This window comes from Scomber japonicus, chromosome 17, assembly GCF_027409825.1.
Source record: "Scomber japonicus isolate fScoJap1 chromosome 17, fScoJap1.pri, whole genome shotgun sequence".
NCBI classification, from domain to species: Eukaryota; Metazoa; Chordata; class Actinopteri; order Scombriformes; family Scombridae; genus Scomber; species Scomber japonicus.
Window position 1 is genome coordinate 23,916,206 of NC_070594.1, and position 26,615 is coordinate 23,942,820.

The 26,615-nt window shown below is 39.5% G+C and overlaps 1 protein-coding gene across 1 annotated transcript; it reads left to right on the forward strand.

Moving 5' to 3' along the window:
- Positions 1-1,464: 1,464 nt before the first annotated feature.
- LOC128376948 (kinesin-like protein KIF3C) lies at positions 1,465-26,013 on the forward strand. The gene is made up of 8 exons (XM_053336807.1): positions 1,465-2,874; positions 19,788-19,889; positions 20,016-20,138; positions 22,446-22,564; positions 23,524-23,640; positions 23,829-23,937; positions 24,602-24,744; positions 25,825-26,013. The coding sequence occupies exons 1-8, from the start codon at positions 1,465-1,467 to the stop codon at positions 25,910-25,912; spliced, it is 2,211 nt and encodes a 736-aa protein (XP_053192782.1). The 3' UTR covers positions 25,913-26,013.
- Positions 26,014-26,615: the final 602 nt, after the last annotated feature.

Here is a 26,615-nt window from a genome sequence, read left to right on the forward strand (position 1 = left end):
AACCAGACAAGTATAAAATGACGCACAAGATCATCTAACATATTTCTTTTCTATAATGTGAGTGATGCAGTCATAACATGAATGAAATGAATGAAAAATAAAATAAAAATAAAAGATGGAATACAGCTATTGGCTACTCTATTGGAGGACTCTTCAAACCTTAAATCACAATAAGCTTTATGAATAAGTATATTTATGCAAGTTCACTCTTGTTTATAGTGGCTCTCAATTTACTTACACACAGACATACAGCCAAAACAAGGACAATAAAGCCAGACAAATATAATGAAACATCTCACTATTATGTACAAGCAGGTAGGTGAAACATTACAAATAGACAACATACAATGTAGCCTATAAGATATAGTTATGGACAGTATATACAGTCTGCTTAAATATATATTTAACAGATATGTATACAAATATTGTATTTATGTGTATGTCTGCACATGAACACATTATGATTATTTGTATTATTATTACATACTCATTGCCTTATTGCTTGTACTCAATATTGCCACAGTTGTATTATTTTTGAAGACTATGTAATATACAGACAATAAGAAATATATTCCTCATTCTACTATGATAAATATTCGCCTAGAAATTAGAGCTAATTAAGCTGTGATAGGGGAGTTGAGCTATCTTTAAATGAATGTCTTGAATTATAAATTCTTACCAAAAAATAAATCAATCCAGATTTAAGTCGATTAATTGAACAAACATTGTGTGGCGAGATGGTGGCAGTCTTGGACAAGAATCAACTCACCGGTAAATCCAAACTGCATTTCCCATGATCCTTTGTACCACTCCGCAGTGATGTGGGGTGTGGTGGTTGAATGACTGTGTGTGTGTATGTGAGTGTGTATCTGTGTGTGTTAGTGTATGTGTGTGCGTGCCGGAGGGGAGCTCTCTCCGCACAGAACCGAGAGCCGCATATCCACTTCGGAGCATCTATGATCGGAGGACAGAGAGATGCAGACAGCGGTGTGTAGCCGGTCTACATGGAGCGTAAACCCAAGAGGACATGACTGAAATATCTGAATTGAATGGCTCTTTCATCGGCACTGTGGGATTTTTTTTTTCACCGGATGAATCTGGACGTGTAGCGGGACTGCAATGGAGCGTCGATGCAAAGCGTGAGAGCTGCTGACCGTCTGTCTATTTGTAGGCTGGTAATACAGACAATAAGGAAAGGCAATTAGTCATTAAGAAGAGAAGGATCTAATCATTTGTACTGTTAAATATTAGAGTCTCAGGCACAAGAGCTATTTTCCTTTATGATATGATCAAGAAGCCTCACTGATTTTTTATTAATGAGTAGAAAAATCAATGGTGACACATTCAAACGGACACACTGAATAATCAAGGGTGATTAGAGATCTTAAAGGTCTCCAGTCTTTTTTTGTTGGTGATCATCTAATTTGTCATTTTGCCGTTTACAACAAGAAACAGACACCAGTCATGTCCAAGAATAAGAGCAGTGAGTCAGTGAAGGTGGTAGTTCGATGCCGCCCTTTGAACAGGAGAGAGGAGTCCAATGGGCCAGCAGGGGGCATCGTACAGATGGACCTGCGGCTCGGGCAGGTGATCCTCCGAAACCCTCGCGCGCCGCCCAGCGAACCCCAGAAAACATTCACGTTCGACGCAGTTTATGATGCGAACTCTAAACAGCGAGACTTGTACGATGAGAGTGTGCGACCGCTGATAGATTCGGTGCTCGCGGGGTTCAACGGTACCATATTTGCTTACGGGCAGACCGGGACAGGGAAGACGTACACCATGCAGGGGGCGTGGATGGACCCGGAGAAACGAGGAGTGATACCCAACGCCTTTGACCACATCTTCACACACATCTCCCGCTCACAGTCGGACAAGCAGTACCTGGTGCGGGCGTCTTACCTCGAGATCTATCGGGAGGAGGTCCGGGATCTCCTGGATCCCAACCATGGCAATGCCCGGGCCCTGGAGCTCAGGGAGAATCCTGACACCGGGGTATATGTACAAGACCTCACGTCATGCGTCTGCAAGAGCATCAAAGAAATCGAGGAGGTGATGAACGTGGGCAACCAGGCGAGGGCAGTTGGGGCGACAGACATGAACGAACATTCTTCCAGGTCCCATGCCTTGTTCCTGATCACAGTAGAGTGTAGCCAGCCTGGACCAGACGGGAGGAAACACATCCGGGTTGGTCGCCTTAATCTGGTGGACCTGGCTGGCAGCGAGCGCCAGGCCAAGACAGGCGTCCAGGGAGAGCGCCTGAAGGAGGCCGCCAAGATCAACCTTTCCCTGTCAGCTCTGGGGAACGTGATCTCAGCGTTGGCGGACGGGCGCAGTAGCCACGTGCCATACAGGGACTCCAAACTGACCCGTCTTTTGCAGGACTCTTTGGGTGGGAATGCTAAGACTGTCATGGTGGCCACTCTTGGCCCGGCACCCCAGCACTACGATGAGACCATCACCACCCTCCGCTACGCCAATCGAGCCAAGAACATCCAGAACCAACCCAAAGTCAACGAGGACCCTAAAGACGCCCTGCTGCGTGAATTCCAGATGGAAATCGCTCGCCTCAGGGCCCAGCTCAACCACAGGAAGTGGAGGAGCCAACAGAAGAAGGAGCTGGTGGACGGCGAGGGCTGGGAGAGAGATGGGGATGAAGATACTGAGGGCGAAGAAGGGGAGGAGGTGGAGAAGGAGGCAGAGGAGTACGTGAAGCAGGAAGAGCAGCGGCTGGAGAGGGAGAAGGAGGCCATCAGGGGAGATCGTTCCCTGTTGGCTGAAGAGAAGCAGAGGCTTCTGGGGGAGAAGGAGAGGATGATGGGGGATCTGAGGAAGGAGCAGGAAGCCGCCGAGCAGCTGACGGCCAGGTACAAGGTGAGCAATCGAACCTGTGAATCCAGTCAGTAGCCTGGAGGGGTAGAAGCTGGAGAAGTGGCTTTATCTTTTTTCTTTGTTTCTTTCATACTTCCTCCTTTTATTCATTCATTCATTCAAAGTACAACATTGTTCACATTCAGAGGTCAAAGCAAGAACAAAGACCACAACTAACAATTATTGACTCAATGAGTTGGCGTGGTCTATAAAACGTCCAAAAATGGTGAAATCACAGTTTCCCAAAGCCCAAGACCATGTCCTCAAATGTCTTCTTTTGTCTCAACCAACAGTCCTCAGCCCAGATTCCCAGTTTATTAACATAGAAGACAAAATAAACTGGAAAATAATCACATGTGAGCAGCTGGAATCAGACGAAAAAAATGATTCAGAAGGATGAATCAATGATCAAATTAGTCAACAGTTAATTTTTTATTGATCGACTAATTGATTAATCGACTAATCATTCCAGCTCTACAAATGAGTAATGAGTACTTATCGAAACAGTCTCACTACAAAGCCCATTAGTAACAGTTCTGGAGCTTTTGATTCTATCACATGATCTTCTGACTCTGATGGACTTTGCCCAGTTTAACATTGAATTGCAGATTTTTTAAGGATTTAAAGGATTTTTAAGGATTTCTAGTCCATGTTGACTTAGATATATTTTATCATCTGTAATTATTGTTTATAAGATTAAGACTGAATTTTAATCTACCACAGCAATGCTCTGCTTTGACTTTACAAGGGGGCCAATAATGAGCCAACACAACATCTGATATTACTGATAATCTGGCACTGTTACAAAACTTGAGCTTTATTTTGTCAATGAAACCTCACCGCTTCTTCCCTTTCACACACACACAATTCAGATTATCAGATTATATCCATGTGGTCCATGGGATTATCATGTGTGATAATCTGATGATCTGCTATTAAGGGACTTCATGGGCAGTAAAACTGGCTGCTTCATATCTAATTACACCTCAATGTGTGTGTGTGTGTGTGTTACAGCCTGACTAATACTAACTAATACTAATACTTTTTAGGTTCAATACAAACTCATGGAGACAGTTTCTGAATGACATCAATGGCATTTCTTGTTACTTACCAGCTGACATATTTGCCAGTATATTGTAGATATGTCTGCATTAAGCAATTATTGGTAGATATGTCAGCGTTGACAATTTATTGCTCCATTTCTAATGTGTTTAGCATAGAGGTTGTCAGTTTCTGACATGCAGCAAGTTTTAGAAATAAAACCAAATCTCTTAGAAGGGAAATTCAGGATTCAAACATCTTTCATCATTTTTCTATTTCTCCATTTTGTTTTGGGGTTTTTTATCTTAGTTTTGATCGTCATTTCTAATTATAATAAGAACAATGCACTGTCTAGAGATGAGATTAATTTAAATAATTGATAAGTGAATTAACAGACAATTTATCTGCAATAGGTTTACAATTAAAACAAATCATTCTATCATTTTCTGAGAAAAAAAGCTAAAATTGGACAAATGTTTTTATATATGTACTTCGGCTCTGAACAATTTTGATGAAATTGAAGCTTCAAACAAACTTGATTGGAAGTGAGAGAAAAAAGAAATGACTATTATTACTACTACAGCTACCAATTACCCTAAATGGTCTGTTGTAAACAGTCATCACAGCTTACACACTGACTTTCTGATTCAGCTTGTACTGTACTAGCTGCAGTTGTGCATTGTTGCCTTTTCTGTACAGTGACAGATTATTACTGACATTTCAGCCGACTCATTTTCGACTTGGCCTTCAAATAAAGTGGTTTAGATAACCAGGCTGCCCCATGGGACTTTGTCATAGAAATGTTGCCAGGTTAGTTATGATAGAAAGGATAATTTTTCTTATCTTTCAGTCATCAGTTCATCCACTATCAGAACCAGTGTGTTTAGTAGTGTGTGTTTTCTGTCTGTGGCCCTTTATCTGCTGTCTTGTTTGATGTTTTCCATTTCCAGACAGGAACAGTGATGATTGTAGCTTAAAGAGACACTCAAGTCATTTATTTTTGCACAGTTTAGGAACTGAAAAAAAAGACGATCTAAAGGATGATCAAAATGGAAACAATAGAGGCCAAGACTTTTTGTTCCGAGTATGGGTGCAGCACCAAAAACCACTGCATCCTATATTTCCTAAAAATACATCATGAGCATGAGCATATTTCCAGTATACAATCCACTCACACAGCTTTGAAATTCCATGCCCCCAGTTTGCAACACAGACTGTCTGTTGCAGCCCGAGCCGAGATAACCCTAATGACATTATCCGAGTTATTTCCTGAGGCTTTAGAAAGCCTCTCCAGCACCGCAGTGGACGTTTACCACCATTTGCACAAGGCTGAGTTATATTCGACATGACTAGTAGCCCATCTAATGGTTCACCTTTAAACCTTCATGTTAGACTTGGTACATCCTGATATCTAGACCTAGTGTGTTTCATACTGTTGTTATTGTTTGTGCCTGCTTCCTTTTACGCATAGTCTGGTTGATTGTCTCAAATGTCCAGACGGGAACTGCGGTCACTGTACTGTAGCTTAAAATGTCACTTCACACTGCTCACACACACACACACACACACACACACACACCAACATGCAGTCGTCAATCAAAGACTGAGTCAGAGCTGCATTAATTACTTGCTCTGATTCATGGGCATATCTGGTCAATAAGTCACCCGTGCAGAATGACTGAGGGACTGCAGTCTATAACAGTGTAGATAGATACAGCCTGCACCGTCCAACATGAGACACAACTGGATCAGCTTACCGAGCCGCAGCCCCACTAACAGCCCCGCGGCCCTAAAATGAGAATATGAGAAGAGGAAAAAGATGTTCTCAGTGTCACTCCTATGGAAATAAAAGAAGGTCTAAATCCCTGCTTTTATCCTTCAGTTTTTGACTGTTATGAATTTGTGTGTATGTCAGTAGCAGCAAAGTGATTTACTCTGGATTTTTTGGTGATTCCACTTTTCCCTAAACCTACCAGAGTACTTTAACAACTCTCCCAGAGGACAGATGTGAACTCAGCTGTGGGTAATACACAGTCTGTGTAGGTGGAGAGAGCGATAGCAACAAGAGTATTGTAATAACAGGGAGAGGGAGAGAGAGTGGGGGTAGGGGGGCGGGGGTTCCAGCTGAGAAAAGGTTATAGATGTATCAATTTTTTCTTTTTTTTTTTGGGTTGCTGGTGTGTTGAAGATGATGCCGGTGGACAAACTGATATGTATCTCTTCTCTCTTGTGTGTTTGCAGCTCATTTTGTGGAATAAACGCACACAGCAGCACACACTCAGAACAAAACAATAGAGCACTTATGCTGCATTTGTAGCTACTGACAGTACAGTTTGAAGAGCGGTGTAAGTGCTCTCTAAATGGTTCCTCATCTCAACCATGAGTGGTGTTTTTTTTTTCTTTCTTTCTCTGTGAAAGTATGAGGTTTAGGAAAGTCCCTGAGAGAGACTTAATGTGTGTGACCCTGTGCCCTTCAGACTGAGTGACATTCCTGCACGATGCTTCTCATATTTCTTCCCATCACGTTGTCCAAAGCACCGTGGGTTTAATACTAAGTTTCCTGCTAGAACCTTTATAAAAATCTGTAATCATGAAGCACAGAGGGGCTTTGGCGTCGTGTGTTTGATGCTGACTGGGTGGCTGCTAAGTGGTGACAGCACAGAGAATCAGCCAATTCCCCCCTCTCCTCTCCTCTCCTCTCCTCTCCTCTCCTCTCCACTTCTCTCCACTCTCCTCCCCTGAGGAGGAAGATGATTAAGGAGAAGAAGAATTTCCTGCCTTTGATGTGTCAGTCTGTAGATGGTCGTTTAGAATGAAACCTGTTCATTTGTTAAGATGCGAAAACTTCAAGTTAAAGTTGTGACTCTCAACAAATCCCATAAAAAGACCTAAACCAAGCCTGAATCAGTCCCACAAACACCATCTTTCTGATGTAAATGCTCAATAGAGCACCAAACGTGTATTAATCCGCCACTTAAAGTAGTCCTCAACAAATGCACTGTTTACTCCTATCTGAATACTGCTTGCTAAACACTACAGTGCCCAGGACATTGATTAGCCTTTTATGACAATGAAACTACTCTATTATTTGACCCACTTTTACAGACTTAAAGTTCTACAATATTAAAAATAACTTCAGTTATACAGCACCTTTCAGTCAGTTATGAAAGTGCTTCACGGTGAAAATGAAATAATAAAAGTAAATCAAATCCATCAATTAAGAAAAAGCTTTTTATTTAGCTTAAATTATATAAAAATAAGTTTCAAGAAGAGATTTAACTATATATATATAACAAGTTTACCTGCTTGAGATTTCAGATTTAAGAAGTCTTTTGTCGTCTGTACACAGAGAGACAACCATCATTAGGCACATATCACATGTTCAGGTCAATTTCACATGATTAAGACACGGACAAAGATCCCTTTGTGCACATTTTAGCATTTTACAAGTGACAAGTACTATTATCACAATTCATGCTCTAAAATCAGGAATGTGGAGTTGTAAAACTCTACCTGTAGCCTTTGAAAACCATTATCACATTAAAGCAAAATGGCCTCCAAAAATATCTTAAAACAAAGAGAGTCGGTCTTTTCCAGATCAGAGTAGTTTAGGATATTTATTCCCAAATGTTGACAATGATGACATGTTGTTGCATCATGTTTCTGGGAAAGTATTATGAAATGTAATAAGAGAAAATGTCTTTTATTATATCTAAAACATCAAACATCATGGTAGTATTGCTGTTCAGCTGCTCTCAGTGTTCTTTCCTCCATGAGATACACATTTCTATACAAACAGAAGCCTTAATAAAACAGAATTAATAGCAGTTTAAATGATCAGAGTGACTCAATCAATAATTCACAGATTTTTAGATACATTTATTTAACATTGTCATTAGAAGACATACAGAATTGAATTTATCTGTTGTCTTATTGATTGTAACCAAGCATACAGGTATATTAGGGGTGTAATGGTGAAAAGCAGCTCAAGTCTGATGCATATTTTTCATATTTACATGTTCAATTTCCTCACAGTAAACAAAAACACATTATTTGTATCATTAACCATCTTATTAGTTCCCATGACGTCACTGATATGATCTCTCATCATTTCCACTCAGATCAATCAGCTATCCTGGCTTTCCTCTGATAGGCTGACAGTCATTTTATCCCACCAGTCACCACCAGTGACCTGCAGCCTCCATTTTTCCTTCTCCTCTCTCTGACTAATGACAGAGAGGTTGCCAGGCAGAGAGAGAGGGATGAAAACAAGCTCAGTAATAACCAATTACAGATAATATCAGAGTCAAACTGAGTCCCTGTCTCTTCATTTCCCTCTCTGACACACACATACACACACACACACACACACACACACACACACACACACACACACACACATACACACACACACACACACACACACACATGCAAGTAGGTCAGGAAGCCTTGTGAAGCTGTGTTGGGTCAGCTGGTGTTCCTGCAGGGTGCTGTTAGCTAACCGGCCTCCAAGGTACAGGCGCTCCATCTGTGGATCTGTGTGTTTTCATATCGGTGCAACTGTTGTCCGCACTGCTGGAGCTGGAGCTGGAGCTGGAGCTGCCACGTGACAGCATGTAGATGTAGAGATGGTTTCCTCAGGTCAACGTACCAGCACGAGTTCACAACATCACAGGTTTCAGTTTCTACTGTGTGACTTTTGTTGCCATGTCATGTTATCGTTTTCACCGTTTCCCTTTTGGCTGTCATGTGTGAAAAAAAGCAGAGATGGATTCACACAGAGAGGCTGCAAGAAAAATAAGCACACACACACACACACACACACACACACACACACACACACACACACTGTTAGATCAGATTAGATTAGTAGTGTATTTTAGGAGTGAGTGGTGTTTTATTTAAAATCGTTTATCTTCAGTGTGTGACAGGGTTTTAATGGAAAAATTGGGAGTGTGATTATTCACTTAGAAAGATCCGAGACATTTTCTGAGAAATTGAGAAAACTAGTGAAAATTCAACATTTTAACAATTCAGCAAACTCACTTATTCTAAAAAAAACTGCCTGATGAAGTCGATAAGACACAATCATGACCACCGCTACGCTCCAACCTCAAACCTCGAGGCCGTTTGCCCTCAATTTTTTCTACAAAGTCAGCACTTCATATGAAAATGTTCCCCTCAGCTCTTACATTTGAGCTTTCGTGTCATGTCCCGTGAACGTTCTCCATGTTGACGCGTTGGGCTTTGAACAACAGACCGTTAAAATGGCAGAAACTGATGACTTAGACGTGCCGGCAGCAGCTGCGCCCAGCGAATGTGCTGAATCTTTGCTCCTCATAAAGCTGGAGTGTTGTTTTATATCAGTACTGACTGGTTGAATCACGATCGAAATCAATTAATGAATAGTTACGGGAGAGTGGGGAGGGGGGGGGGGTGTAGTATGCAGGCCGTCTGCCAAGATTTCTCAGAACACTCAAAGTGTTCATTCAAGAGTCTCTCAGCTGCTTGCAGACAATAGTAAGCCAGATTTTCCTCTTTTTTTTTTTTTTTAATACCATGAAAATTGGTTTACAGCAGAAGGATGTGAGCTTCTAAGGTTTCCTGTAAATGTTCAGATGTATCATCCAGCTGTTACAGTATCACACACTTATGACTGAGGAGCTATAAAAGTCTTGTTAGTTCACATGAAGCTGGTACAAATGTAAGTGATAAAAAGCATTGATTAAGCTATTATTATCCTATTACAATCACAGTGGTGTCTTGTTTCTGCACAGCTTACTTCTGATATTACATTTTATCTATTAAGGCATGTATTTTGTCACTCATGCCACTCCAGGGCCTCGTTTCCCGAAAAAAGCATCTTCAGGCTAAGATGATCGTAAAAATCTGAACCTTCTTAAACTTCAAAGGTGTTTTCCCAAAAGCATCGTAACTGAAGGCGATTTTCAGATGGTACGAGCCACTCTGACCCGCTCGTATGATCCTCAGCTTATACGCTGTAGCCCAGAGCAACGCTTATATATCAATCACATTTACTTTCTTAAACCGGCTTCCACCTAGTTCCATGAATTATGAAGACTGGAGAGTATTTAGCAAACCTTAAGCTTCCTTCTCATACTGAAGAATTGGGATGTTTTATATTTTTAATATACAGCACAGCTTACAGACACTTAAATATGCAGATAAATGTATTCACCATCACCTTTATCACTACAGACAGCTGACGTTTGAAGCTCTTAACAGTATGTACTTGCTGCTGTGGGAAATGTGTAGAAATCACTTCCTTTCTACATGTGATCATTATCAGAATTTGAGGCTCAGTTCATTTCTGTTAACTCGTTGAAATAGTGTATGTGTATCTTTCCGTCTGGTTAGTGCTGTTATGAAACAGGTATCAGTGCAGCTGCTGCTGGGAGCTGGGAGCTTCATGCTGAGCAGCAGCTTCTCATAAGGAGGCTGCTGTGTCCGTCCCTCCAGTGCACTATTCTTAGTTACACTTTCTGGGTCAAAACTGAACTGTCTCACTTCTTCTTAGCATCTCACTTTAGACATCTCTCTCTCTCTTTTTAACTCACTTGAAAAAAAAGATCTCACCACAGGATCCATTTAGATATCTGTTCAAGAGCTTTCAATCTTATCAGCATAGTTTTTATCTACATGTGGAGTTTCCCCAGTTAACAGGGAAGTGACTGGTGATGTCGACAACTGGACTGATTTACTTGAAATGTTGTATAGACATTGATGTTCCCCAGAGGATGAATCCTGCTGACTTTAGTGATCCCCTGACATTCCTTTAGACTTTCCTTTTTGCCTATAGTAAATTGTGATAACTTGTAATAGCTGATTTTTCACCAAGAGCATCAGCAGCTCACACATTCCATATGTACTTAATTTGTTGATTTGGTCTATGAAATATCAGAAAATAGTGAGAAATGTTGATCAAAGCACCAGAAATTGAACCTAACAGGCCTTATTTAGTTCCAACCAACAGTCCACAACCTAAATATATTCAGTTTATGATCACAGACGACTAAAGAAACTATAAAATATTCACATTTAAGAAGCTGGAATCCCAAGATTTTTTTCAACCGCTGGAAAACAGTGAGAGAAAAGGCTTCCCAAGCGGGTCGATGAAATAGTCAGGCACTAAAAGGCATGAAGAACACAGAAAAGGCTTTTATCAGCAGCTGCTCTGGATTGAAACGCATTTCAAGCTTGGCGCTCTTCCTCATGAAGCATCCATTTTGCATTTGAAGGCTCATTTTGCTCTTTTATGGGCATTGACTTGAATGGCTGCTGAATCATTTTCTGTCCACTGACTAATTGAATAATCGACCAATCATTGCAGCTCTAGTACTTGTTTATTGCTAATTAGGAAACGTACTGTAAGCATGCTGATCTTAACAAAACTCCACTTCACATCTAACTTGGCTTAAAAGCTAACTTTCAGAGCTCCTTTTTGGCCTTGAAAACACATTACTGGACTATTAAACCATCAACAGAAAATGAATTGCCAACTACTGATAGTCAATTAATGTCAATTTTCTCATTCTAGCTTCTTAAATTTGAGAATATTTCCTGGTTTTAAGATATTTGATATTCTTAAACAAGGCTTTGGAAAACATTGATGGACATTTTTCACTATTTTCTGACATTTTATGGACCAAACAATGAAAATAATGACTAGTAGCAGCCCTATTTGTGGTTATACTTCTATTTCCAAGTCAAAAGTGAACTTTGAACCCCATTAAACAACTTGTTGTATCTTGAAGAAATATGTCTTTTTGTCTCTAGATCCTTACTTTATTCCTTTTTTTAAATTCTTGTTCTTTCTTTTTGTTCCTTCTTTCTCTATCTTTGCCTTAACTACTTTGTTTACTTCATTTTTTACACATACAGTATATATACAGTTTCTTTGATTCTGCATTTCCTCAGTCTGCTTTGTCTACTACTGCAATGAGTCATTTTCCAAGAATACTTTGTCACAGCTTGCCAGAGAAGCAGCCAGGTAAAGAAGCCACTTTTATACATCTTTAATTAAACTTGTGAAGCTGCTCCTTTAAAAAAAAAATATTACCGGTGCACAAGTACAAGCAGATGGGGGTCAAATTGTAGGATTTTCAGATTATTTTGCGGGGAGCAGAAAAACAATATTAACACAACCAGCTCTCTCAGTGTGAATCTAATAAAGTGAGACTGAAAATAAAAGCTCTTTGGTGGCACGCTGCCCAGATAACGTCTGTGTTTGGGGAAACACTGAGTAACGATTCTTTTGATTCCTATTGTAGGAAGCCTGAAATAGATGTTGCATTGTCAGCCTCTACAGCAAACAGAGCAGGGAAACTTGTTCCTGCTGAAGGACAATAATTGAATCCTTTAGATGAAAAGCTAATAAGCGCTACAGTATGTAGTATGTACAGTTTCTACATCAGTACACACTACTTGCATCGTGACTGTTAAATGACTTCATGCTATGTGAACAATCAATCTGTCTCTTTTTATTTGTGGAGACACACACTGACCCTTAAATGTTGCCCGTTCATTAAGATACTAAAGGGTTCTTTTTTCCTACATCCTGCCAGCTGGAGTTCATCCAATCAGAATCCAGCATCAACAACAATGCCCATTGCCTCATGGGAGATATCGTCAGCATAACACTACACACTATGTGAGCACGCGCACATGTACACACATGCATTTAAGCATGTAGAGTGTATTTTACACACGCACACACACAGACACACACACACACATGCACACACACACACACAGCTTCATGGATAGTATGACATGTTTCCTGTTTATATACCTACCTTCCTGTCTAATTAGCAGGGGAAAAAGTCTGGACAAGGGGAGAGAGGTCAGTGTGTGTGTGTGTGTGTGTGTGTGTGTCTGTGTGTGTGTGTGCATGTGTGTCTGTAGGCCGATGAACAAAAAGAGCTCATCGCTGCTCTCCGTCTTTCAACAGAGAAGACTGTATCACTGAAATATTGATGAATCAACTCTGTGTGTGTCAATGTGGGTTTTACTGTGTGCGTGTGTATGTGTGTGTGTGTGTGTGTGTGTGTGTGTGTGTGTGTACATGATCTCTACATGCGTGTTCACAAACTGAACATCCAGTCATGGGATCGGCAGAGCAAGCAGAGCCTTTTTCTTAAACAACACACTCTACTCTGTCTCTTATATGTACGAGGAAGTGAAACAGACATTTTAGATGATGTAGTATGTTTCTAATGTAACCACTGTAGCCTTATAAATTATACAAAATCATTATGAAAACACATGAATAATTAATTGAATAATTTTTATACAAGCTGTGTAAAAACCGACAAGAACAAGTTAAAAACAAACCTATAAACCTCCTAGTCGGGATTTCTGACACGATTTCACACAGTTTCAAAGTGCATGCAGAAGGGAAAAAGTGTGAGGAGGTCAAAAACTCCTGTCAACACTATTGTTAGATCAAGGTTGGCTTTGTCAGGATGGTCCAGCCTGAAGGCCACCAACCACCAGCTGAATGTTTTTATTCAATTTTTTTTTTTTGTCGTAGGTCTTTACATAGTTTGTATAAAAATGAGCTTTTGTTGCTGAAGTTTTAACCTCTCTAAAGCTGTCATTTATTCAGCTTTATTTGTAGAATTAGACACAAAATCCTAAATCTGACAACTTTACATAAACTATGTGTTGTCTACCTGTTCTAATATCAGCATAAATTATTAAATCTATATTTATACTTCTGAATAAAAGGTGAAAGTTCTTAAGATAATTAAACAAGTAGGTTGACAGGTTAAAATTCAAATGACTCATGTTCTCATTAATAATAAATAATAATAATAATAATGCATTTTATTTATAGGCACCTTTAAGAAACCTTACAAGACACACATAAAAACAACCTCAGTGCATCAAACATCTTAAAATCAGCAAACATTGAAAAAGAGTGAGTGCAATAGTACAATAGAAGAAGATAATCATCAATAAAGATGAGCTGATTTCAAAGCTTAGTAGAGGCATGTGTAAAGCTGTTTCTTTACATTAATACATTTCAATTAATGTGACCTTCCTGCCAAATACTGATGATGTAAACACATTTATTAGATATAATCTTTACAAATACCCGAGAATAAAAGAGGAAATTGAAGAAATTAGCACTTTCTCATGTAAATCTATGCAATGTTTTTAGGAAGTATTACCTGATTTGAATACATACACAACAACACAAGTCATAATACTAAAAGGGGTTTGCACTCATGTCAATATAATATCGATGTGGCAGGATAAAAGGGTGTTATCTGAGATTGATCCATGGTTTCTGGTCTGTAGTGATCTGCTGATTCCATGTAACTCACTGTATCTCCTTCATATGGATGCAGGAGATGAATGATAATGAGATTTTTGGCCTTTAAGCTGCGGCTCCTTAAGTGCTTCTAGAATCAGGATTGACGTAAAACAGATACTCAGAGAAGGCCTGACCTTTTATTCTCCTTTATTCTCATTCATACTGCCTCTATCGTTTTAACTCCCTCTTTCTTCTTCCTCCTCCTCCTCTTCTTCTTCTTCTTCTCCTCATCTCTTCTTCTTCTTTCTGTAACTGTGGCACTTACACGAGACCTGTTGTCGTCATGTCGTATTTATAGCGCCCTGGCTCCCAGCGGGCTCCGGCCCCGCTGTGATTGGCCGGCCCGTGCGGATGATCTCGCTCAACATGCAACCCGTCCCACTCTCCTCACTTTACCGTCAGGAAGTGAATCAGTCACAGCTAAAAAGAATTTGAGCACACAGACACACACACACTTACACTTATGGGCATATTATACATACACATACAGACACACAATATATGCAGGCTGGTACACACACAAACACACACACACACTTATGGGCATATTATACATACACACACAGACACACAATATATGCAGGCTGGTACACACACACACACACACACACACTTATGGGCATATTATACATACACACACAGACACACAATATATGCAGGCTGGTACACACACAAACACACACACACACACACACACACTTATGGGCATATTATACATACACACACAGACACACAATATATGCAGGCTGGTACACACATACACAAACACACACACACACACACACACTTATGGGCATATTATACATACACACACAGACACACAATATATGCAGGCTGGTACAGACACACACACACACACACACACACACACACACAAACAAGCTCAAAGAAAAATGTAATACAATTATAAGAAATATACAGAAATATATATATCATCTAATTACAGTATTACTGTAAATGAGCCGAACTGACTTTATTTGATTATTCAGAATACACTGAAACTCAGTACAGTGGTATTTACAGTCATCAAGGAGAACACAATGGTAGCACACTGTTTTTAGGTTATCTGAGGGATACATGCAGTATAATTGGACAATGACTGTCACATGAGCATCTAAACTTAAACATTGCTCTGTTTTAATTGGATGCCAGTGTATTTGTGTATACAGTAGGGTGTAATTGGGGGTTTTGGCACAGTGTCATGAACCTTGTGGATGCACCATGGATCTTGTTAACCTTTATTAAGGCTGCAACTAAGGATTAGTTTCATTATCCGTTCATCTGTCAATGATTTACTCAATTGATGGATGCAAGGAAAGGGTGAGAAACTATTTACTGTCACCGGAGAATTGTCATGATTTAAGAAGCTGGATTAGACATATTCAAAGTAATAATAATAATAATGATAATAACTTTATTTTTAGCACCTTCTATACATAAAATACAGCTCAAAGTTCTTTACATTTGAAGCAATAAAACAAGCAAATGAGTGCAGCAGGTTAAATCCAACAGCATCATACATTAAAACAAATAAGAAAAGATAAAAGTTCAACAGATTTTTAAAAATTAAACTACATAAACAATCTAAAACACAAGAAACAAACACATATTGACTAAAAGCTTTGTGGTAAAAGTATATTTTAAGTTCTTTTTTAAAATGTCCAAAGACAGTTTGCTATATAAGGGCAGGATGTTCCATGGTTTTGGTGCATGGTGCTGAAAACCAAAGTAGTTGTTTATTAATCTAACCTTATCATTTGACATTAAATAAGTATAATTGCTTTTTTTTTTACAAGGTTTTTTCACGTTGATCCTCAGAAGGGTAAAAATATGAAATGTCAAGTTGTCCATATAAGCCACCGACCTTCTATAGCCTGCATTGTAAAGCCTGTATGTGAAGCTAACTGCTAGCATCAGGAGGAGGAGACATGGGATGCATGAGAGAGAAAGTCCCTGACATGAATCAGCCCTTTAATGAAGCTGAAAGAATATGACAGCATACAAAGACACACACACACAGAACACAAAGACAGCTCGGAAACAAAGAGGCTTTCTGTAAAGACCTGCTGCATCCCCTCTGAAGGACTGCACTGTACTGTCTGCATGTGTGTGTGTGTGTGTGTGTGTGTGTGTGTGTGTGTGTGTGTATGCAAGAGATAGAGAATATATAGGCTGCCCACAGTTTAAACCCTGATTGTCTTTCTATGTGGAGTCCTGAGACTGGAATGCGGCCAACATAAAATGGCTGTGGCCCCTGACAGCCTTTCTTTGGGCCCTCCCCTCCTCTTTTCTTTTCCTCCTCCTTCTCACGTTTTCTTCCTCTGTTTTTCTTTTTTTCTCGCCGCCTATCTTGTATGTCATCTCTCGTTCTTCATTCCTGCTTCTCGGACGTTCATTTTAGATGTTTTAGCCCTCAGGACAGCGATCAGTCATTAACGTGATGATGGCAGATTACATCACTGTGAACCCAATGGCCTTAAATCGCCACGGTAACTGGAGATGCTGTGACCAGAGGCATGAAATGATAATGACTCCACATTAAGTCGTTCACAAGAGTTAACACGAACTTGGCATCAAGTCTGCACCTTATATTTTCACTGTAGAAGACAGAAAGAAAAACATCCACAATTCTTCAGACTCATTATTTTAATTAAAGAAAATGTTTCTAATCATTTTTAAGATGATTTATAATTAATTGGGCATTTGTGTCTTTATTTGTACTTTGCCATTATACATTTTTGACTTTTTGACAGTTTGGTGCTACTTTGATGTAGTTATAATTTTTAGTGTATGACAGTATTCCAAGATTTGTCATAAATTGGCAAATTTGTCACTTTTCCTTTGTGATTATTTGACAGATTGAGTTCAATATGGATTTTGATGCAATATATTTCTTAACATTGTAAGATTTATTTTGAGAGTTGGATGTTGCTATAATATATTATATGTATGACAGTAGTGTGAGATGTATTGGTATTTTTGTGTTTATTTTATTACTTTTTTCTGGTCTTAATGAACGATGATGCTTTGGTTTAGTTCATTGGTCCGACTAATTACTGCGGTCCTCTCTGTGTGTGTGTGTGTGTGTGTGTGTGTGTGTGTGTGTGTGTGTGTACAGTGTATGGAAGGGTTGTGATGCTGCCTGCTTACATGGTGAAGGGCACTTTCTGGGGCTGCAACTAATGGCTTTCATTATCAGTTCATATGCATTAATCGCTTAAGCACTTAAGCCAAATATCAGAAAATTGTAAACAATGTCTATTACAGTATCCTGAAGCCCAAGGTGATGTTGTCAATTTGCTTCACTGTGTCCAAAACCAAAATATATCAGTGTAGTGAGTGTTAGACAAAGCACCAAATTATCACATTTTAGAAGGTAGAAACCATAAAATGTACAACTTGAATTAATCATATCAAAATGATTACATGATACAAATGATACAATACTTCTTATAATTGATTAATTGGTAACCATTTCAGCTCTACTGGTCTAATTTTTCATCTAATTTGATTGAAATCTGCTCTCAGAGCTTTTGTAATATCCTACTAAATAACAAACACACACACACACACACACACACACACAAATGGGATAATTGGAGCTTCAAGATTCCAGTAATTAAATCAGTAATCTTCCACAAACTTACCTTTGACAAATTACTATTTTATTATTAGTTTTCTGTCTTTATGATCAAAGGCTTAGAAATGAATTGTGTGTCAGTACAGCATCACTGCAGAATCACGCATAAAATGTGTGAATAAGGAAATTGATTATCAAAGCAAATTTGATCAGTCACAAGTAAAGGTGATGTGTGTGCATGCACAGCTGGGACAGATGTGTGAGTGTAATCGATTTCTGATGAAGAGATTTGTGATTTAAGCGAGCTGTGGTGCTTCATTTTCTCTTTGCTGTACTTTGAGGTCTGCTGCTTTATGTTTTGACACTTCATAATCACTTCCTCACAAACTCCAACTGAGCCAAACAAACCCCACTGAATTGTCTTCAGGCTTCTTCCCAGTGTGGTCCATCAGCTTCATCATTCCTCTAAAAGAATTGAACTGTGACAAAGAAAGCGTGTCCCGTCGAGCCTGTCAAAACTGGTAAAGGCCTTCTCTCACCCTGAAGTGCTCAGATTCTCTTAGAACAGCAGGAGAACAGTTTGGGAGCAGGTGTAAAACTTTGTAGTTGTTAAAGCCCCGTAAACATAGAGAGGGTTTTATAGGGAGGAGGAGGAGGAACGGCAGGTTGAGCAGTCATGCACTGCTGTAGGTTGTTTGTTGTTGTTTACAGATAGCAGAGCCTAGCAGCAGGTGGAGATAACAGACAGCTGGCATCCTGTCACTGTTCAGTTTATTTGTATTAGTGTGGCAAACACTATAGTAATAAAAAAAACATGAAGGAATTGTAGAATCAGCATTTCCATTCAAAAATACACAAAAAAACATAAGTAGATTTTTAAAGGGTCAACATCTATAATTCATGACGCGTCCAGTCTAAGTTTCTGTGACTGTGATTCATATCTGAGGTCTGACAAGTTTCAGCCGAGCTCAGCTTGTTGTGTCCTGATGTCATCATGGCGATGCTAAGCTGCCCACTTCCAGCTCCATCTGCCTCATCAGCACAAAGTCTGCCCCGACCGCAGAGGCCCGACACACACAAACACACACAAAGACTTAAATGTCCCAATGAACTCAGTTTGACCTCGAGGAGCCACAATGGCCAGGAAGTCAAGTCGGTCCTTGAAGCATTCTCTCTTCACTTTTTGGGGTTTTATTTGTGTTGATTATTAATGATAGCTACAGTTTGAAAACTTTTTGCTGTTGTTGTTGTTAATGCATGATGATGTCAGTAGTATAACCTTTAAAGCTTGAATGATAAGCCACTGATGAATGAACAGTCACAGTTCTTATCTTGTAATAACCAATGTTGGGCTTAAATTTGAAAGTTTCCTAATTTTTGTGTATTTAAAATTGCAACTCAAGACACATTTGAATAAACTGGCAAATAACATTAACATTAATTAACATCTATTGCAAATGTTTACTTGATCAAACCTTATCAAAATTCATTAAAACACCCTCATACAGACTTTTTAACTTTACTCTTCAAATATATATCTAAATTATGTAAGTTTTTCTCATTAAAAGGACTCCTTAATTCTTGAAATATTACAACTTTAATCTCAAACAATATTGTCACTTATTCTTAAAATGTTAAAACCTTTTGTTAAATGAATGTCCTACTTTTCCTCATAAAATTAGAGCTTTGTTCTTGAAACATAACAATACTTTCTTGTGTGTCATAACTCAGCTCCTAGGCCATGACAAAATATGGGAATGGACCTAATGAATAGTAATACATTTAATAGAATAGAATAGAATGCCTTTATGGTCATTGCATGGTCACATACAATGACATTTGCTCTCTCTTAAAAATGAAAACTGCACTTCCCTCTTCACTCTACTCATCCGGTCATTCACTCACATGCACACATCTCCATAAATATTAATGGAAATATTGTTTACTTTTAAGGCAATGGAGAGCAAGCTGCTGGTGGGAGGAAAGAACATCATAGATCACACCAATGAGCAGCAGAAGATGCTGGAGATGAAACGAAATGAGATTGCTGAGCAGGTAAATAAACTTGATCACTTTCACAATGTTCCAATCACGTGTAAACTATTTCTTCCTTGTACAATAAGCTGTGAAAAGTAGTTTGTTGAACCGAAAGAAGTTGACCATCTTTATTTATGCTCTCAGTCACGCAGAGAGAGGGAGATGCAGCAGCAGATGTTGGTCCAGGACGATGAGACGCTGGAGCTGAGGGAGACTTTTACTTCTCTGCAACAGGAAGTGGAAGCCAAGACCAAGAAACTCAAGAAGGTAAAATATTCAGATGTGGGGAAAAAATGCAGAAAGACACAATGGAACAAATGCACCTACAGTAAGATAAGAAATATATCTTTAAATGCACAAACACACAAATACACTTTCCTTTTCTGTTCCTAATGTGAGTATATCCCTCTTTACCCCCTTTTGACCCCTGAACCCCTGACCTGGATCCTAATGACCCCCTGCCTCGGACACATGCTCCGTCCGGACACACACTTAAATCTCAGTACCTGAAGGTTTGTCCTGCCGTTCCCACCACCTCCCCCCTCCTTCCTTCTCTTTGCTGGACTTCCCTTTGTCCCTCTATATCAGTTTCTGCCTTGGGCCTGTTCATGCTCCTCATGCTAACCTTCTCAATCTGTTTCTCCCTCCTGGTCAAATCACTCAGGATCTCCCAGTAACTCTGCTGCTAAATCCCCTTTTAAAAATCAACCTCTCACAGCACTTCTCTCTCCTCCCAGTTTGTTGCACCTCCCGGCCAGCAGGACTAACCCCAAACAACCCTTTTGTGTGAGTGTGGATGACAATGTGACTAATGATCCTGTGTTGATCTCTGCTCCCCTCATGCCCTAAATCGGCACGTGTTGCCATCCACCCCTCTCCCACTGCATGGTGCCAAAACTTTGAAAGAAAGAGAAAATAAAGATTGGAGCTTTTCACACAGTGAGACCTGCCCACTTTGCTGGCAGTTAACAAGCTTGTTGGCTGAAAGAAAAAAAAAACTTGTCACTGCTGAATTTGTCGTGGTAATGTGTTAAGAATAGTCTTCCAAATTCATTAGCAGTTCGGTCATGTTTAAAATGAAGCAGGAATTAATAAGAGTCATTAAAGTGCTTCTTAAGCTGGATTTATAGTTGCATTAAGGTGTTATGGCCAGTGGTGCGGTAGTGTCAGAAAGGTTGTTCGCTGAGTGTCCTTAAGAGACCCTCTGAGCAAAACTTAGTGCTGTTTTATAGGGTACTTGTGTTCCCTGGGAAGAGACACTGTCTTAAAGGAGGCGTATCATGCACTTTTACAGGTCTATACTTTAATTCTAGGGTTCAACTGGAATATCTTTGCATGGTTCAAAGTAAAAAAAAATCCTTATTTATCTCATACTGGCTCTTTATGCAGCCCCTCAGTTCAGCTTCTGTATGAAACAAGCCGTTTCAGCTCCTGTCTCTTTAAGGCCGCCTCCTCATGAGTGTACTCTGTTCTGATTGGCCAGCTTCCGGAAGCTGTCCCTTGCCCACATACATAAACAGCAGTAGTCAAGTGATCAGATTTCATTTCGTTTACTCAAAATGGAAACTCTTCAAATGCATTTGTACACGTTTGGTGCCAAATTTGAACCAAAAAATGCACGAACAACCCACATTACAACAAAGATGACGGTTCTTGTTACAATCAGACATGATCATGATCAGGAAGTAGAGGTAATAGTACAAACAGAGTTTTCAGAGCAGGTTGAAGTCCTGACTTTTGACTTGCAAGGAGCATTTTTACATACGTTGACCACCTTTTGGACCTTTGTCTGTGTTTAACATAGACATCCAACATTATAACAGTATAAGCATATGGTGTGGTAGATGTACTATTAATAGGTGAAATCAGTGGCTGAACTATGAATCAAAACCTCTAGATCTCAGTTATCTACAACATGACTGCTGTTGGCCCCATTTATCAAGTATAAATCCAGCTTTAATCTTCTCAGAGGCATTTCTAGGAGAACAGTTGCAAATATGTTGATGGCAGACTGGAGGAGTCATGGGGCACATTTGTGTCTTATTTTGAAGTGTTGTGTTTGTGCCCAGAAGTGTGCATGGAATTTCCTTTAAATATCAAATGTGTTTGCCTTAACCACAAATCCAATTCTGAGCATTTTTGGGTATAATAATAGAAGGACATTTTTCTTTTCTTGGTTTACACCGGGCCGTTTAAGTTCAAGCTGTTGCGAAAAAAATGAACTTTTGAAATGCGGTGTCATCTTTCAGGGTAACTAGACCAGGGCTAAAGTCAGGATTAGCCTACTTTAAAGACAGTGTGAAGCTTGCACAGTCAGCCCTGTGCTCAGCGTGAAAGAATGAACAGTGTGAAAGCTCTGGAGTGCAGGAGGGAAGAGGAGGGAGGGCTGCCATGTTACCCTGCTCCTATTGGCTGCCCATTTCTCCAGGCACCAGTGCCTCCATTGCTGTTGCTAAGGGCAACCAAGCTCCAGCTAGTTGGAGACCAGTTCATGAGCGACTGCGCTGCACTGGGCGACATCTCTCCTTCTCACCCTCTCTGTTTGTTTCTCTCCCTCTCTTTCTCTCCTCATAGTTGTATGCCAAGCTTCAGTGCATTAAAGCGGAGATCCAGGACGTTAACGACGAGCACGTGAGGAGCCGGCAGGAGCTGGAGCAGACTCAGAACGAGCTCACCAGAGAGCTGAAATTTAAGTGAGTCCAACAAACATACAAAATACTGAAAAGTCAGCAAAATAAGCAAAACATAATGCTGAGAGAAGCTGAAAAAACACTGATAAGGTTTATATGAACATGTTAGAAATTTACTGTATATACTTTTTTATTTTATCCTATTTTTGTCTCATTTATTGTTGGTTGTATTTTTAGTACACTTTCACCCCTACGCTTCTACTTTTTCCTCTGTATTGCTTGTGTCAATTTGCATTTCTCCTAAGGGGGGATCAATAAAGATACATCTCATCTTATCTTATCCTATCTTATCTTATCTTATCTTATCTTAGCAGACAGCTGTCACAGAAGAACATTCACATTCATATTGAGTCGTGTTTCTGGCCCTCAACCAATGTAACCAATACTCACTCTCCTTTTTGCTCATTTTTGGTCTCCACCAACTCCTGAGAAAAATAGTTATCTGGTTCTTTAGCTTCTAAATTCTCCATGTGTTGTTTGGTTTTCAGCAGGTAGTCTACAGTGGGTTTAACTGAGCTTTTTCACTGAAAACAATAATGTGAGACTAAACCAAAAGAGCAAAGTTTCAGGCTATTAAACCAAAACAATGAGCTAAAAGATGCTGATCGTTCATTACTACGAGAAACTTATATTGCACATTACATGAAGTCAATGGATGCATTGTTAATATAGAAATATGTATTTAATCAGTAGATTCAAAAATTTAGCAATGTCTCTTTTATTAGTGACAATTAGTGACACAGCTTAGTCACCACATAGCTCTAGGAACTGAAAGCAGCTCTATTAGAATATATTATAATATAGCTGTTAGAGTACTAACTACATACAGAAATGAGTAGTGGACATGTTGAAGAATTACAGTACATCTACACAGAGATATAATTAACCACATTTAGGTTTATCCACAATCAAGATACCACTGCATGTAAACATACTCATTGATGTGTGTTGTGTGTGTGCAGGTATCTGATCATAGAGAACTTCATCCCTCCTGAGGAGAAGAACAAGATCATGAACAGACTGACGTTTGATCCCGAGGAGGATCAGTGGAAGTTTCAACCTCTCGTCCCTGCTGAAAGGTCAGTGTTACAATACATGTGGGACACTGCTGCTCTTACTTGTTATACTCCAGTGTTTGCTCATGAAGAAATAAAGCCTTGTTTGAGATATCTCAGCTAAAGCTTCATGAAGGTGCATTTTGGCTTTTTCACCATTGATTTCTGGTTGATGTTTTTTGTTTCTCCCCCCTTCCCCCCCTTTTATCTAGTAAATCCTTGCAGATGAAGAAAAGGCCGACATCTGCAGTCGGATACAAACGACCCATCAGCCAGTATGCCAGGGTTGCCATAGCGATGGGAGCTCATTCCAGATACAGGGTAGGGATGTGTGTGTGTCTGTGTGTGTGTGTGAATGGGATGTTGAAATGTCATCACTTTTAAAGGCTGAACATCCATATCAATTTTGAGCAATTTTGTGGCTCTGACATCTCAGGATGAAACTAGCTGTTGGTAGTTATTATTTGTGGTAATAAAACATATTTTATATTGGAAAAAACATTCTGGGCTTCTGAACACAACACAAAACCTCAACACTCACTTGGTTTCTGAAGTAGCTAACAGGTACAAGTGCAGTGAGAAAGACCACTAGACAGAAGATGTTTTTTTTTTAATTATAGTAAGAAACATCATTAAAAAGTATAAAAGAAGTAATTATTGCATTGGAATAAAATCACCAGTTCCCTCTTATGAGAAATTGCACTTGCTGCCTAAACAACAGTTAGTAATGAACATCACCATGGACAACAGGCATTTTCTGCCATTTTATAGACCTAATGAGGGAAATAGTTTGCAGATTAATAGATAATGAAAATAATAATCAGTTGCAGCCTTATATATGGATTAATAACATTTAACTTTGCAAACTTTAGTGTGTGCATCCCCTTTATTTTAATGAAACATGTAATAAATTGAATGGCATTAATACATTTTACTACTACTTTTATTGACCGTATCTCATCTATGTGTATGTGTGTTTGTGCAGGCGGAGAACATCATGTTTCTGGAGCTGGACATGACTCCTCCAAACACCGCCTCCCTGGATCGATCAGCGGAGGCCGACCCCAACCAAAGTCCCTCTCTGGACAACTCCCCCACCAAGGACAGAGTCCGCAAGTCTCGCTCCTGGTGAGCTTTATGAGCTGTCCCACATTTTTTATTTTTATATATAGTCCTGGGAACGAAGTGCATAGCTGTTCACAGACTTCTAGTGTATGGACTTATATAAATAAAGGTGGCTGTAAACCAAGAATGGCTTTATAGATAAATATAATCCAGCGCTGCAGTCTGCATGACAGAAATATGGTGAAATCTGTGATGCAGTTGATACAGCTGGGTTAGAGGAAATACAACACACACAGCGAGTTAGAGTAGAGCTACTGCTAAAAAACATGTTTACCTCTAACTCCTTTCTCTGGTCACATCTGGGTTTATTCTCTTCTGCTCCTCTGAGGTTTTTTTAAGCACAGAAGCGACATCGTTATGGCAAAAGCTTGTTCTGCCTGAAGATCTCCGAGCAGCTGAAAGTGTTGATATTGTTTTTTTTAATGTAAATTTAAAATATGGCTTTTTTAAATTCTTAATGGAGACTATTCCTTTTATTTTAATAATGTATATATAATATTACCTCTTATTCTCTTATTCTCATGTACATTAGTGTCAGATTATTTCAGTATAATTTACATTTGCTCAGTCTTATGTCTTATGTTCTGTTATCTTATATTTACTGTTACTGCAATTTTCTGACAGTGATACCGGTTAAACTGTCAAACATCCTGCCTCATTATATATCTTTATCTCTTTAATGAGCACATCTGAGTGATTATTGCCAGAAAATGTCAGTTGATTTATTGCTTTGAGATTCAATTTTTCTACCTATTAGAAAACATGTAATTATGAGTGAAATCCAGCTGTTATGGTTTTGGGGGGTGGGGTGGCGATCCACAGAGAAGAGCAGCTTTTCCTCTTCATCCTGTATCTGACCGGTGTAAATGGTTTAGAGTCAGTGCATCTCTAAATGGGATTATTCAGGATTAGCCACACCCTCTCATGGCAGTCTTAATCTGATCCCAGCCTTATTGCTCATTTGCTCAGCAGGTTGTAATCTCAGTGCTTCTAGATAATCTTATTAACCTGTATCTAAGTTGTATATAAAAAGGCAGAGATTTTAACTTGTTTTAATTTTGATTTCTTTTCTTTTTTTTACAGGTGCCAGACTCCAAAATCCATCACTTCCTCCTCTTCCAATGTTTCCTTGGCGGCGTGCCACACCGCCACGCCCGCAGCGGCGCAGTGAAACTTTGATGCTTCTGCAAATAGTTTTTTTATTGTTATTTATTTACCAGAATTCTTCTTTGTCTTTTTTCTCTTCTTCTTCTTCTTCTTCCGGTGCTGGGACACAAAACACACAATACCAACTCCTGAGAAAATACGATCTCGTGACAGGAAACTAAAAGGACCATACAAACCTCATAAACTCTGTTAAACAAATACTGACGAGACCCTTTGGACCCCTCTCCTTTATCTGCATGTATGAGACAAAGAGCCTCGGATCATCCTCTTAACTTTCAAACAACTGGCTGCAGAGCAGTACTGCCCAGTGTGTGTGTATGTGTGTGTGTGTGTGTGTACTGTACATACAGGGCTGTGTGATTGCCTGTTTGTGTTTCTAATTGTGACCAGTGTGGAGCTGAAAGCTGCTTGAATCCCATGTAAGATATCTGTGTATATATTTCATGTTTTGAGTGTAAAAGAAGGGTGGCAGATGGGATGGAAATGAATTCTTTCAGACAGTTTATGTCCATGTGGACTTCTGGGTTTGAGACTAGTAGAAGATAACGATATAACATATGAAGTGTACTGTTATGGGTCAGATGAGGTAGTTTGAAACCTGAATGAAGACCTTTGTCGTACCTGTTGTCTCCCATCAATCCTCTGTCCCTCCATCATGTCTAATTCAAAAGAAATGCCTTAAAAATAATCTGATTAAAACAAAGATA